Source organism: Bipolaris sorokiniana (genome assembly GCF_000338995.1).
Source record: "Bipolaris sorokiniana ND90Pr unplaced genomic scaffold COCSAscaffold_1, whole genome shotgun sequence".
Classification (NCBI taxonomy): Eukaryota; Fungi; Ascomycota; class Dothideomycetes; order Pleosporales; family Pleosporaceae; genus Bipolaris; species Bipolaris sorokiniana.
The window spans coordinates 2,445,431-2,459,729 of NW_006911895.1; the positions used below are offsets into that span (position 1 = coordinate 2,445,431).

Genomic DNA, 14,299 nt, shown 5'->3' on the forward strand with positions numbered 1-14,299 from the left:
GCGTGGACTAAGTGTACGGTATCAGAGATGTGTATGGATTTAGATTCAGAGTGTTGAATGCTGATCTGCGCGGGGCTGCGAAAGCTGGTCGCGGAAATGGAGCTTCAATTGAAATTCATGGACCACGCTAAGAGCTGCCACTAGCGCGCGGCGCCCGCCTGATGGAAGCAATCACCAAGTCCCCTCAAGCCTATTGTCCACTTCATTAGAACCGGCACAACAGCCAAATCAGGACTTGCAACTCATGATAAGTGGAGAGTTGTGGGTGAATGTTTGGAATGTTTTGATCAAGTGGTGAAATATTACATATTTTCTCTTAATAACAAATGGCATCGCGGTTGATGGAGCTTATTTTTGCAGCACCAAGACTATTCCAAAAGCTGCGAGAGCGCCCATCAGACCCACCACCAATACAGCTGCAGACAAAGGAACCAGTGTCGGACGCATGGTCTTTTGTAACATGGCCTGGATCTCCATATCCAAGCGCTCAGCCAGCTTCTCCTTGGAGAATTCTGCTATGACCCTATCCCTCCCACGTGCGCCCATCTCTTTCAGCCTCTGTTCGCCAGGGCCATCTTCCAAAGCGACGCGCATGACCTCTGTCCAATCTTGCACCTTTCTAACGTCCCTCAGCCAACCGGTCTGTCCGCTCACGACCGTTTCTGTGGGCCCACCCTCATTCGCTGCTAGGACCGGTGTTTCGGCCAGCATGGCTTCGAGTGGTACAATGCCAAAATGCTCATGGAGAGGTGTGTAGATAAGGAGACGTGCAGTTGCCAGAAGCGTAGACTTGAAAGTGCTGGGGACCGAGTGAAGAAAGACTACTGCGATGTCGTCCGGTATACTTTGGGCGGTAATGACAGTTTTGGCGGTGGCATGCGTCAATTGAAGAGAGTCAGCTAGTTTGCACAGCTCGGTATACGTGGCGACGTTCTCGGGCACTCGGGAATCATATCCACCTGCAATGACCAGCCGCGCCTGCTCGCGCTCCACGGGCGACAGGCCTGCGAAAGCCCGGATGGCAAGCGCAACGTCCTTTTTCTTCTCAAAGCGGTTGATGCTCAGGAGAACTTTCTTGCCTTCCCACAGTGGCGCAACAAGGCCCACCGGCTGACCAGCATGAATATCAACGCATGGGTATACGACGCCGGGCTCGCGGGTCTTGAGGCTGGGGAAGGCCTCGGCGAAAATGCTCTTTGTGAAGTGGCTGTTGACGACAATGGTGTCGCTGCAGCCAGTGGTCCAGCTCTCGAGCCAGTCAAAGGGCCTGCGGTACAGTGTCTTCAGAAAGCCGCCCTTCTTGGCGAGCAGCTTGTCGGGGAAGTGGCAGTAGAAGATGATGCGCGGGCGGGGCAGCAGCAGTCGCAGCAGAGGAATTCCTGCGCTGAGTTGGTCGACGAAGAAGGCGGACGGGGTGAGTTTCTGCAGCTCGTGGGACAGCAGGGCAACGTGCACAATCAAGTGCACCTGGCGCAAGATGGCGCAGAGAATCGCGAAGCGGCCCCAGATGGCCGAGGGGACGATGGTGTTGCCGTGCACTTTCACATCGAGGGTTCCTTGGCTTCAGGGTCAGGTCTCAGCTGCTTGGCCGTACATGAGCGGAATGTGGCCGATGGTGGTGTAGTAGAGGCTTACCGTCGCGGGCCTCGTCGAAGCAGTGTTGCGGGTCGCAATGCGACGTGAAGATGGTGACCTTGTGGCCGCGGTTCTGCAGTCCCACGGCGGCATCGATGACCAGCCGCTCAGCTCCGCCAATGCCTAGGTCGGGGTGGAAGAAGACAATGTGCTGCTTCTCCTCTGCCATGTTGCCGTGCACATGTGTGCGTCGCTATTGACGTGGTGACTTGGGTGACTTGGGGGAGAAATGACCCGTTGGGGCGGCGGCGACGGCGGCGCCTTTCCGCTTTGGTGGTAGTAGCAGTAGGAATACCCAGGCCAGTGTCCCATGCTGCATATCATGTGCGACGCTCTTATCCACCCTCTGCTGGTACAACCCCGAAACAGATGCGCTCGCTCGCTCACACACACCCCTCAATGTATTCTACTCTCTGGACTTCTCGCCTGCACAACTGCTGGTGAAGCGCCACTTCACCTCACTCGCGCCTTCCAGCATGCTGCCGGTGCCCAAGGCAACCGCAGCACATCCGTAGTAATAGTATAGTACTACTAGTACCATCATCACCCTCACCAGAAATACCAATAACCCCATCAACTCCACCACAACTCCGAACCACCCTCCAGTCATGGGGCAGGGGTTCTCCTTGTCGACGCTCTCGGCAGGCTCGGCCAACATCGACGTACCGGAGCTCGCAGATCTGCAGTATGAAAAGTCGTTGGGTGCAGCCCGATTCATGAAGGCCGTCAGGGCACGCCACAAGGACGGCCTTGTCGTGGCTCGAGTAGTTCCAAAGCCGTACGCTCATATTGACTTTCAAGACCACGTCAAACGGCTGCTCCGTAAGTCATCTCCGCAACTACTCATCCATGGCCAAGCAAACTAACGAGGGTTCAGATGAGCGCAAAGTGCTTGCCGACGTGCCAAATGCACTGGCATATCACCGCGTCATCGAGACTGCATCTTGCGGCTATTTGGTTCGCCAATACATTCATAGCTCTTTGTACGACCGCCTAAGGTAACTTGTCTTCGAGCCATGACCTCTGAAGCTTGCTGACTCTTCCATGGCACCCGACCTTTCTTGGAGGAAATTGAGAAGAAATGGCTCTCGTTCCAGCTTCTCTGCGCTGTCAGGGACTGTCATGCCAGAAACATCTTTCACGGTGACATCAAGACTGAAAACGTCCTGGTTACGTCCTGGAACTGGCTGTACCTAGCTGACTTCTCCTCTTCATACAAGCCAGCACATTTGCCAGAAGACAATCCAGCCGACTTCTCCTTCTACTTCGACCTCTCAGGTCGTCGGACTTGTTACCTGGCGCCCGAAAGATTCCTTGCTGCTGGGCAGCAACCCGAGGGTGAAGGCGATGTCAACTGGGCCATGGACATCTTCAGTGTAGGCTGCGTCATTGCTGAACTGTTTCTTGAAGCACCCATATTCTCCCTCAGTCAGCTGTTCAAGTATCGACAAGGCGAATACGATCCTGAACACTCTCATCTCAGCAAGATCCAGGATCGGAACATACGCGAATTGACTCTGCACATGATTCAGATTGATCCCAATTCCAGGATGACTGCAGAGGATTACCTTACGCACTGGAAAGGCAAGGTCTTCCCTACCTATTTCTACGGCTTCCTCCAACAATACATGTATTCCATTACCGATCCCTCTTCCGGCCGAAAACCTGTCACGACTGGCTCAGAACATCTTGGTGAGCCAGACGAGCGTATAGACAGGATCTTCAGTGACTACGACAAAATCTCTCATCTGCTGTCAAGTGAGGAAGGAAAAGAGCCAGGCAGGCCCGAGTACTCGCCCCCTGGGCCAAATACGAAACTTTTCCCACTCTTCGTGAACATTCCAAACTATCAACATCAGGCTTCACCAGAACGAAGCTTAGCCGTTGATGATGGCAACCTGATTTTTCTGACTATCGTCGTATCTTGCTTACGGGGTACCGCAAGAGCCTCAGCTCGTGTTCGAGGCTTGGAACTTCTTCTGGCCTTTTCAGAGCGGTTGACAGACGAAGCCAAGCTTGACCGTGTCATACCGTACGTAGCTCAACTGTTAGCCGACAAGTCCGAGCAGGTCAAAATTGCTGCGCTGCGCTCCCTGACCCAGATTCTTGCCATGGTACAGGTCGTCTCACCCATCAATGCTTACATTTTTCCCGAATATGTCCTTCCAAGGCTGGAAGCATATCTCCCAGATTCTTTTGGAAAATCCGGCTCCCTCGTGCGTATGCAGTATGCACTGTGCATCGGGACTCTAGCAACAACTGCAGCAAAGTACCTTGATATGATCCAAGCACTACGTGCAGAAGGTTCTCTAGCTACGGCTGATCCAGAAACCGAAGATGGCATGTCTTCATCGACGACTCGTAATCAGTTCGATTCAGATCGCCGAATCTTAATTGAGGCTTTTGAGAAGCACACCAAATCTCTTCTCACCGACACTAATGCTTCTGTACGTCGAGCGATGCTTCGGTCCGTCTCCGACCTCTGTGTCTTTTTCGGTAGTCCCCGAGCAAATGACGTAGTTCTTAGTCACCTGAACACCTATTTAAATGATCCGGATTGGATGCTCAAATGCGCATTCTTCGAAAGCATCGTAGGCGTTGCTGTGTTTGTGGGAGGCGCTAGCCTAGAAGGCTATATCCTACCTCTAATGGTTCAGGCATTGACAGATCCAGAAGAGTTTGTGATAGAGAAAGTCATCAGGTCGCTGTCCTCAATGGCGGAGCTTGGTCTACTTCAGCGTTCTAAGACATGGGAGCTAGTGGATATCTTAGCAAGGCTGACCATGCATCCAAACCTCTGGATTCGGGAAGCAGCAGCTGAATTTATCTCTGCTGCTTCGAGATATCTATCGGCGGCTGACACGCATAGCATATTGGTCAATCTCATCAAGCCGTACCTCAAAGTCCTTCCTACAGAGTTCTCAGAATTGCGCATTCTAGAGTCATTGAAGAGCCCAATGTCACGTCTGCTATTGGAGATGGCTTCCAATTGGGCACAGCAAGCTCAGAAAGGGCACTTCTGGCTAGCCGCTAGACATCAGCAAACATTTACTTTCGGATCATCAGATGATAGTCTACCAACCGTTTCAGGTCGTGAGCTTGATCAGAAGGTTTTACAGCGATTACCCAAAAATGAGGAGGATGAGTTGTGGTTACAGAAGCTTCGCAACGCCGGAATGAACGCTGACGAGGAATTCAAGCTGGTAGCACTTAAAGAGTTCATTTGGCGAGTAAGTCATCGCCGACGCTCTGACAATCTTTCAACACCTACGACAAAGTTCAACAGCATCGTGACTCTGAAAGATCTTGGCGTGAAGGCGCAGACCGTGCTGTTCGATGAGGATGTACGTCAGGTTATGGAGCATACTAAAAGGGTATATGCTTCAGAAGAACAGCTGCCACCTCGCACAATCAAGGACGCCCTTTTAGATGCATCCACTACAGAGGCCGATGGGCTGAACGACCGAATGCCGCGTTTCGAAAGTCAAGCTGGGCGATTGGTCCGCGAAGAGAGAGGTATCACGATTCCTTCTCGGTCAAAAATACACCCAAACACTAGCGATCAACATTCGCCATCTTCCGGATCTGAATTGCGAACGAATTCGCTAAAGGTTTCGAAAATGTCCTCACCCTCGGGCTCAGTCACATCTACAGATCCCTCGACCGGGCTTCGACATTACAAAAGTGCACTAGGGCTTCTTGGAAAAGGAGAAAATAAGGCTTTGGCAGAGATTGGTACAACATCTGCGAATGTTCTTGGAAAGGTTGATGGACTCCATGCACGAGAGTCCTCTCGATCCCGACAGCCGAAATCACCACTTGCAGTAGACAGGCTTGACCGAAGCCCGCTACAGATACGTTTCCGAAACGCACACAACTACACAGGGAACGATCCAGCAATATTGAAGTTATTGGATTCGATGCTTCTTGAGCGCTTCCCAGCTGATGAGATTGAGTTTGGTCCCCGGATACAGTCCCCCACCCAGCGACAGCCTATCAAACATAAGGATGCGCAACGATTACCTATAGGTACTCCATGGCGTCCAGAAGGTACATTGATTGCAAGTTTTGGTGAGCACACTGCCGCAGTGACCCGTATATTGGTGTCGCCTGATCAAGGCTTCTTCATCAGTGGATCTGATGATGGGACTGTAAAGATCTGGGACACCTCACGTCTCGAGCGCAACATTACTCGTAGATCTCGACAGACATACAGGTTGGGGGAAGATGTCAAAGTCACGAGTCTTGTCTTCGTTGAGCAAACATATTCCTTTGTTGCGACGGGTAGTGATGGAAGTGTTCATGTGGTACGCATAGACTATGTCCAGGAGCATGATGGCAACGCCAAATTTGGCCGACCACGATTGCTTCGCGAATACCAGCTGGTCAAGGGGGATTTTGCCGTCTGGTCGGAACACTACAATGGCGACGGCAGATCTATCCTGCTTTTGACTACCAATACGTCGAAGATTATTGCTCTCGACCTGCGAACTATGAACTTGCTCTACACTCTCCAAAATCCGCTGGACCACGGAACACCAACTTGCTTCTGCATAGATCGAAAAGCGCACTGGCTGCTGTTAGGAACATCGCACGGCGTGCTCGATCTCTGGGATCTTCGGTTCATGCTGCGTCTCAAAGCTTGGGTTTGCCGCGGTGCATCACCTATTTACCGACTGTATCAGATATATCTGCCCAAGACAAAAAAGACCAGACTATATATTGCTGGTGGAAGTGATCAAGCCGAAGTAACTGTTTGGGACTTTGAGAAGCATATTTGCAAAGAAGTATATCGTACTGGCTTATGCAAAGATGTCGGCAGCAGGAGTATGACATTATTGGATCTTGATGAAGAGAGGCCAGGCGGAATGCTTGGCCGGTTTGCTACAAGTGTCGAGCCCACCGCTAGTTCCACGGCAGATCGAGGCATCCGAGCGATTGCAGTACATACACAGACGACGGATGACAAGGGCGACCTGAAACACACGTTCCTGCTCACAGCAGGTCCAGACTGGAAAATTCGGTATTGGGATACCAGTCGCGCTGACTGCTCACTTATCGTCAGCGGCCTCGAAGCTGATGAAGGAAAGCCACAATACGTTGTTTCCCAACCAAGCCCAGACACCGTCGTAGTCTCAGAGCGGCTGCAGCAGACTATGACCCAGAACAGCAATGGAAGAGACAGTAAAGGGAGCACGTCTAGTAAGAAGGGACTTGGGAAACCATTGAGATCTAGTGCAATTGCTTCGCAGCAGCAGCACCTTCTGAAAAGTCATATGGATTGTATTCTCGACGTGGCATTTATCGAACAACCATGTGGGATTATCATCTCTGCTGATCGGTCTGGAGTGATTCATATGTATACATAGTGACGTATCTGAGTATCAATGCGCGGAATCTTCCCACCATGCCGTGTTCAGTTGCTTGCAAGTGGAAGGCAAAAGGAGCGTAGTTGCAAGTTGTTATCGTATTGTCTATAAACTGAGACTTGCTATAAAAAATTTACAGGTCATCTCCAGACATACATTTGTCTACCAACATCTTTCCATCTAGTTGACCTTGGCCTGGGACAAGCTAGTAATCTGTTGAGCACCATCCTGGATTCTGCCATTGGCCGCCTGGAAGCGGCACAGGACGCCAGATCGCTCCGGAACGTTGTTGTCGCACACCAACTGGTCGTTTGCAACGCAGTTCAGGGCGCCATTGCCTAGTAGAGAATACGTTAGTCTCCTCTCAATATTCAAAAGAAGAAATGCCGCCTAGGGCTCTTAGTTACTTACATGCAGCTGGACCTCCAGGCACGCACTTGCCAGCGGCACCATTGACGGTGCAAGCGTCCTGCTTCAAAGATTGGTTGGGGAAACAGCACGCGCCGTTAGGTGCCTGGCGAGTCTCGATGACGTTGCGGGGAGTATTGCGGACGCCCTCTACATCGGTGATGGCGGCAGAGGAGATGGCGACGAGGCCAAAGAGAACGGCGGTGATAGAGAACTGCATCTTGGCGAATTGTGGTGTTCAGGGTATGATTAATGGATTGGTGTTTAGGAAAGTGATGTAGAGAGAAAGTAATCCGCACAGCGGGAGAGAATAGACAAATGTAGATCTGAAGATTGACTTGGAAGACTGGCTTGAGAATCAGTAGGACAAAGGAGTCTCTATCCTCTTTATACTGTTTGAAGGCGGCAGCATTAACGATGCTGAGCCATGTGTTGATATGCAGCTCTCAGGGCTGTTGTTCCTGAGGCAGTGCATCACGCACATCTAAAACGTTTGGCCCTGAGGGATCCACTGAATCGCGGAGCAACTCGCTCAAAACGAAGCTTGTTGCGCGCGCATTGTAGTTGCCAAGGCAAGTGTCGACAACTATTGCCGGATGAACGGCATGTCATGTGCATACTGAAGGGGAAATCTCCGTGTTGTATTTTCAGATTGATGTTTTGAATGAGTATTTAGTACATACTACTACTTACGTGATAGACGCAAACCCCTATCGCGACCCAATCTTACACTGACAGCACGTTCGTGCAAGACTAATCAAACCTGAATAGACAAGCAAACCGACGCATTGTTGCCCTGCATTTGTAACGCTTCCTGCGATCTCAAACATAAGCATCGACAATCCCTGAGACGTAGGAAAACCTGAGGGTGAAACCAGGCCGATTTAGCCGGTCACGGCATGGAGCACACAAAATTAGGCGCTGTTAGGCCCATTTCGCATCGCACGTCTTTGTAGCCCTTGTTCAATGCTCTGCTTTCAGTAAGTACAGAGACCTTTTATGGTAAATACTAGGTTTTCGTGCACCAGCATATACGATCTGATTGGCTCTCAGAGTCTCTGTGCTCATTGACCGTGCAGCCGTGCCAAGATGATGAAGATATTCGTGCTCGGATCACGCTTAGTCACGTGTCAACACCAGAATCACCTCCCGATCCCCTAAAGCGGCGAGTCAGAGGAGCCAAACTAGCCAACCAAACTGAAAGATCAGCCCTCCAGAGGCTCTGCTGGGGACACCACGCGTGCTCACAGAGCGCCTTACATTATATATACATGATGTTAGACTAGTAAATAGGGGTATGGTAAGCTTGCCTCAATATCCATCTCAATATATCACAATACTCCAAACGAACGACTAAGAAAACCAATTTTGTGAGGACTATCAAGAAGTAGTTAGTGTACAACACTATGTCATGTTCTAATTGCTATGTGCTTCACTGATACTACAGGCATCTTTGTTGTAGGTATGAAATCAGTGTTCACACCTGCAATCGTTCAAGCCTCAAAGTCGTTAGTGCACTGCGCAATACTATATCTACAAGTCAATCTTAATCTCATATTACTATTTGTTTTCCCTACTACAGACTCGTAAGTAATCCTCCCGTTCACTATCTGCTAGATACAGCTTTCATGACAAAAACGCCGCACTGGTAGTAGAGATAGCCAACCACCCTCGCGAGTCCTATGGTGGCATCCCTAATAAAGAATTTATGGTAAACAATACATAGAATAACCCCTTATCCCCTTTTAGATTTTCTCAGATATATCTAAGAAGATATATAGTAGTTATTATTTACATACATATGTGACAAGGCTTTCTAATAATTTATTTTAACTTCGCGATTAACAAAGCATAGGCTGAATAATCATAAGACCTTGATTAGGAAACTAAGGAAGGTCTGAAGATACTGTGAGTAGAGGATTTACAAGATATAAGAGAGACAACCCTGAAGTAGAGCAAGAACGCGCTTAATAGCATGATAGTTGATTGAGTCCATAATATCTTTACATAGTGGGCGAAAGGCAACGAAGAAAGAGCGGAAGTTAAACGATGGTTGTGCGGGGCGTTCTCGTCGTATCATGTTGGTTGCGTGCGCTTTTTGGTTGCATTGGCTGTAGGTTCCCCAATGGCATGGCTCGCTTGTTCCGTTTCTTTGTCGAGCCGTGGAAGCAATCCGCTCCACCGTAGCAGAGGGGTATCATGCCAAGCATACTGCCTTGTCATGTCTATATATCCGGGGAGAATAAATGTACGTTCGTGTTGTGGACCTAGCCGAAATTCTTCCCGAATCCACCGACCAGGGCGATGTCGAGCGAATCGGGTCGACCAGCCGCAGAACCTGCAGCTAGGTAATTTTCCCCGACCCCTTATAGTAGTTCACAGATGGAGAGTAATAGTACACAGGGGTGGGTTAGCAGGATCAACGGCCGGCTGAAGGAGTGGATGGCGGAGAAGCGGGGGAAAAGATGGGCAAGAGGGTAAGTATGTCGGGGACCCACTGAGGTTTTGCACGCTAGCACTCGTACCACGACATGTTACCTAACAGGAACAGTTGCCCCAGATTGAGGCTCCGGGGCTACTATGCGTACCATGGCCATGTTACGTAACGACGATTTCTATCCCCAGACTGAGAAAGTCGGCATCCTCCGACTCTTTACATAACAGCAAAACTGCCCCAGGTCGCAACCGCAGCACCGGGTCAGCCCAGGCGTCATCCACGCCTCCGCCATGCCTCGCCATGCTTCGCCATGCTTCCAGAAGGCATACTCAGCATACTAGTTGACTGCGTAGCTGCCTGTCCCTTTGACGTATTAGGAAGGCGGTTACGTATGGAGAGGGCTTATTCTCCACCTGCATTTCTCCCGAGTCCACCTCGTGTCGATACGCCTACCCTCGCGCATACTATACGCTCGGACGTCTGTCTCCATGTTTCGCAATTTTCTCCGCGTCTACCATGCGAGCACTCGACTCTCTTCGAATGGTGGACGATTTCAATTCCAAAATGTAGCGATAAGTACCACGTCGCATGAGAGGCGCCCATGATTCTGAAATCCGAACTGCATCCTTCTGAAGCGTACTTGTTGTACCAGCGAAACAATATCGCTGTCCTCATCACTCAATTGCACCATCTTCACGCGACTCCAGCCTCCTATATGCACACAACTTGTCTTTTGCTATCTCTACGCACACCCACGTATACTTACTATCAATCTTGACATGATTCATCTGAAAATACTCTACAACCAGAATGACGTATCCCCCTTAATTCGCTATCTCAGAAGACATTGTTGAACGAGACTGAACTGACCCTCGTCCCACAACGTCAGCCCAGAAATCCACAAAAGATAAGCGTCTATTTCACTTGGTCCGCAATGCTTGGTCCCTGTTCTGATCCTGGCTTTGGTTGGTTATCGTCGTGGTTGCACGCAGCTGGTGGTGGGCAGCTCGGTGGTGAAGCTTGTCGACGCCACTTGGGCATGTCAACACGTCCTATACTCACCCAGAGTGCTCTCGAACGCGCTCAACATGCGATCCGCGGGCGCTTGACAGTGGCGACATTCGACGATGCGAAAAAATGGACTTGATTTGCCGTGTTGGGCCTAGTCCGGCAAAACCTCGCTCCCCTAGTACCTGCACCAAATTTTTGCGGCTCAATGCGGCTCCAGACCCACTTGTCTCGGTGTTTCGCGGCCCCCGCCTCATTCGCCAGTCTTGACCATCCATCGCCAATGCTCACCACTGCAAGGGGACTTACGTACCTGGGGAAACAACGCGCGCGGGCGCGCCGTGGGCGACCTCCACATCGTTCCTAGGTCTGTGCCAGCCGATGTCGGTCGGGCCGACGATTTCTGCATAAAGTGCGTACCGTCGTCCTTCGAGGCAATCCTCATCCTCGCGTGCCATCTTTACTTGATACCCCGGATCAGACATCAGAACAACATGGGCTTCTTCAACGACAAGAAGGCCGACGACACCGAGTACGGCGGTAGCCAGCTCAAGGCCGAGGACACTAACGCCCAGGGTCAGACCGATGCCGTCTTTGGTGAGGTTGTCGAGGGAGGACCCAACTACCGCAGCGTATGTTTCCGTGTCATGATTCTTCTTCAATCCATATTGACGCCCAGTAGGTCAGCTGGTGGGGGTCGTCCATCATCATGATGAAGACGCAGATCGGTCTCGGTGTGCTGTCTATCCCTGCGGCCTTCGATACCCTGGGCCTCATTCCAGGTATCATCTCGCTGATTGCCATTGGCTTGATCACGCTGTGGTCTGGATACATGGTCGGCACATTCAAGATGCGTCACCCCGAGACGTACGGCATTGAGGATGTGGGGCAGAAGCTATTTGGGCGCGCAGGTCGAGAGGTACTCGGTCTGGCCTTCGCTTTGTGTGGGTCCTTACCTTATGGAAACATGGTTCTCCAGAACCCCAGAGTTGACCATGTGGACTGACGAGAACAGTGTGGACGTGCGTTGCTGGCTCCGGTATGCTGGGCATCTCCATCGGATTGAACTCACTGTCTGATCATGGCACATGTACTGCTGTCTTCGTGGCTGTGGCCTGCTTTGTGGGCTTTGCACTTGCTTCAATCAAGACCTTGGGGAAGCTCTCTTGGATCGCATGGGTTGGTCTTGCTGGTATCATGTCAGCTAGTGAGTATTCCCGCAGTTCCGCATCAAAGAATATGCCCTAACCACTACAGTCATCACCCTCACCGTTGCAGTCAGCCTCCAGGATCGTCCCTCTGCGGCGCCTCAATTCGGCCCCTGGCAGTCTGATTTCGAGCTCTTCAAGTCGCCCACCTTCGCTGAGGCCGCGGCTGCTCTGTCTAGCATCGTCTTCGCCTTCTGTGGCATTCCTGCGTACTTCAACATCGTGTCCGAGATGAAGGACCATAAGGACTATTTCAAGGCTCTATCGCTGTGTCAGTTCGTCATGACCTCCATTTACATCGCCATCGGCGTTGTTGTATATTACTACTGCGGATCGTACGTCGCGTCGCCTGCGCTGGGATCCGCAGGTGTCTTGATGAAGAAGGTGTGTTACGGGCTCGCGCTTCCGGGTTTGCTTGCCTCCGTCGTCCTCGTCACTCACGTAAGTTCCGTCATCTTTCTTCTCTTTGCTGTTTGCGGACCATGTACTGACCTCACACAGCTCGTCGCCAAGTACTTCTTCATCCGCACCCTGCGTGGAACAGAGCACCTCAGCCGCCCCACCGCTAAGCACTGGATCACCTGGTTCGGTTACACCGCCGGTGTCTCCCTGACTGCCTACGTCATTGCATCCGCAATTCCAGTCTTTGGTGGTCTCGTCTCACTTGTCGGCGCACTCCTTGGCACCCTCATGAGCTTCCAGCCCATGGGATGCATGTGGCTGTATGACAATTGGCATCGGTCTAACCGCGACTGGAGGTGGAAGGGCATGGTTGCATGGTCCATCTTCGTCATTTTGTCTGGCACGTTTCTACTTATTGGTGGTACCTATGGTTCGCTTGTCGGCATTATTGACTCGTACAATAAGAATGGCGGCACCAAGCCATGGTCGTGCGCCGATAACTCCAACTCGAGCGGTGGTCACTAAGCATGTCTGTTGGTGAGAGCATCATCATGTGATGGTACTCTGGTCCTATTCTTTTAGCGTTACATGTGTACATGATTTGAATACGAAATATCTTACATTGTTCAACTATGTTGATGTATCGTGAACGTTGGAGTGCAGCGACGAAAGATTTACAACGGAGAGGATTGTGAAGAGAGAAAGATTAGATTAGCAACTGCTGCACGGCTCGTTTCTCAACTTGGGTCAATCGTTGAATGACGAAATGAGGTCAAATTGCCGTATATATAAAACATGAAGAGAAAGCAACAGGGCCTACCATTAGCCTACCGGGGTACTTTAAGGCTTACTACTTGTCTCACGTTACCGGATGCAATAGGCTTGTTTTTCGCTCTACAATCGATTCTTAGTACCGCTCGCTCCCACAGAACAAATCCTCTCCCCTAGTGTGCTTCCATCCAAGATGACTACCCGCACGGCTTTTAGCAAAATTAACACTATCATAAGCGAGGAGTTTAACTATTTGCGCTAGTTCGTTTTTAAGGACATATCTAAAATACAAGTCGTAGACGACTTGAACAGGATCAAGCCCAAACTACCAGCCTTTTTAGGCTATCTAATTTCCTTAGAATTTGCTATAGATGATTCTCTTTACGAGATAGTGTAATGGTTCGAGTATCTACCGAACTAACATCCGAAAGGGATCTATGTAATGGGCTGCGCTCGTGGAGTGAAAGCACGTGATTGTATTACGTGCCTACATCACGTGCTTATATCACACCGCTTAGTTAGAACTTACTCGTACGAAGAGTAGAGAAGTAAGGTATAAAGAGAGAGATATTATATAATAGCTTAACTCTTCTTATCTTTCTTCTTCTATACTATAAGCTAATATAAACTTATTTAAAGGCCTCTTTACTTATAATATAAGAAGAAAAACTACTACTCTTATCTCTTCTTTATATAAGAATAAAGAATTAAGAATATTCTCTATAGATATAGTATTCGCGCCTAAGAGGAAGTTAAAATAAAATAATAGACTCTAAGTAGTTTTTATAAAAAATAATAAGCTAGATAGCTAAAATTACTAAATGTAACCTTTTTATAAGAATCTTTTTACTAGTAATAAGTAACTTTAGTAAGGCCTTAACTACGTAATAATAGAGCTTTAATAGGCTTAGAATATATTTTAAGAATTTAAATAGATAAAAAACTTTCTCGATATAATTTAGACCTAGCTTTCTATTAGTAATATATAGACGCCTATAACTACTCTAAGTAGAGATAATTATTTACTTATCTATAATCTAATACTTACTATTAGATCTACT

General features: G+C 49.6%; 4 protein-coding genes across 4 annotated transcripts; 2 read left to right on the forward strand and 2 right to left on the reverse strand.

Moving 5' to 3' along the window:
• Positions 1-263: 263 nt before the first annotated feature.
• Positions 264-1,842, reverse strand: COCSADRAFT_32523 (glycosyltransferase family 4 protein). Its single transcript, XM_007696127.1, has 2 exons — positions 1,636-1,842; positions 264-1,556 (listed from the first exon to the last, which is right to left on the reverse strand). Exons 1-2 carry the CDS (start codon positions 1,802-1,804, stop codon positions 349-351), a joined length of 1,377 nt encoding a protein of 458 aa, XP_007694317.1. The 5' UTR covers positions 1,805-1,842; the 3' UTR covers positions 264-348.
• A 401-nt stretch (positions 1,843-2,243) lies between these two features.
• On the forward strand, positions 2,244-7,004 carry COCSADRAFT_156002 (uncharacterized protein; the record flags this gene model as incomplete). The annotated part of the gene is made up of 3 exons (XM_007696868.1): positions 2,244-2,457; positions 2,513-2,592; positions 2,703-7,004. 3 exons carry the CDS (start codon positions 2,244-2,246, stop codon positions 7,002-7,004), a joined length of 4,596 nt encoding a protein of 1,531 aa, XP_007695058.1.
• Positions 7,005-7,184: 180 nt separating this feature from the next.
• On the reverse strand, positions 7,185-7,632 carry COCSADRAFT_166818 (uncharacterized protein; the record flags this gene model as incomplete). The annotated part of the gene is made up of 2 exons (XM_007696869.1): positions 7,185-7,342; positions 7,416-7,632. The coding sequence occupies 2 exons, from the start codon at positions 7,630-7,632 to the stop codon at positions 7,185-7,187; spliced, it is 375 nt and encodes a 124-aa protein (XP_007695059.1).
• A 3,516-nt stretch (positions 7,633-11,148) lies between these two features.
• Positions 11,149-13,384, forward strand: COCSADRAFT_32525 (uncharacterized protein). Its single transcript, XM_007696128.1, has 5 exons — positions 11,149-11,489; positions 11,540-11,801; positions 11,873-12,064; positions 12,115-12,504; positions 12,565-13,384. Exons 1-5 carry the CDS (start codon positions 11,352-11,354, stop codon positions 12,990-12,992), a joined length of 1,410 nt encoding a protein of 469 aa, XP_007694318.1. The 5' UTR covers positions 11,149-11,351; the 3' UTR covers positions 12,993-13,384.
• Positions 13,385-14,299: the final 915 nt, after the last annotated feature.

Excerpts from the sequence above, each read along its gene's own strand:
- COCSADRAFT_32523 (XM_007696127.1), bottom strand. The coding sequence starts at position 1,804 with ATGGCAGAGGAGAAGCAGCACATTGTCTTCTTCCACCCCGACCTAGGC. Across the intron at positions 1,557-1,635 it reads CTTCGACGAGGCCCGCGACG|GAACCCTCGATGTGAAAGTG; the intron begins GTAAGCCTCTAC and ends CCTGAAGCCAAG.
- COCSADRAFT_32525 (XM_007696128.1), top strand. The coding sequence starts at position 11,352 with ATGGGCTTCTTCAACGACAAGAAGGCCGACGACACCGAGTACGGCGGT. Across the intron at positions 11,490-11,539 it reads GAGGACCCAACTACCGCAGC|GTCAGCTGGTGGGGGTCGTC; the intron begins GTATGTTTCCGT and ends GACGCCCAGTAG. Across the intron at positions 12,065-12,114 it reads TGCTGGTATCATGTCAGCTA|TCATCACCCTCACCGTTGCA; the intron begins GTGAGTATTCCC and ends TAACCACTACAG.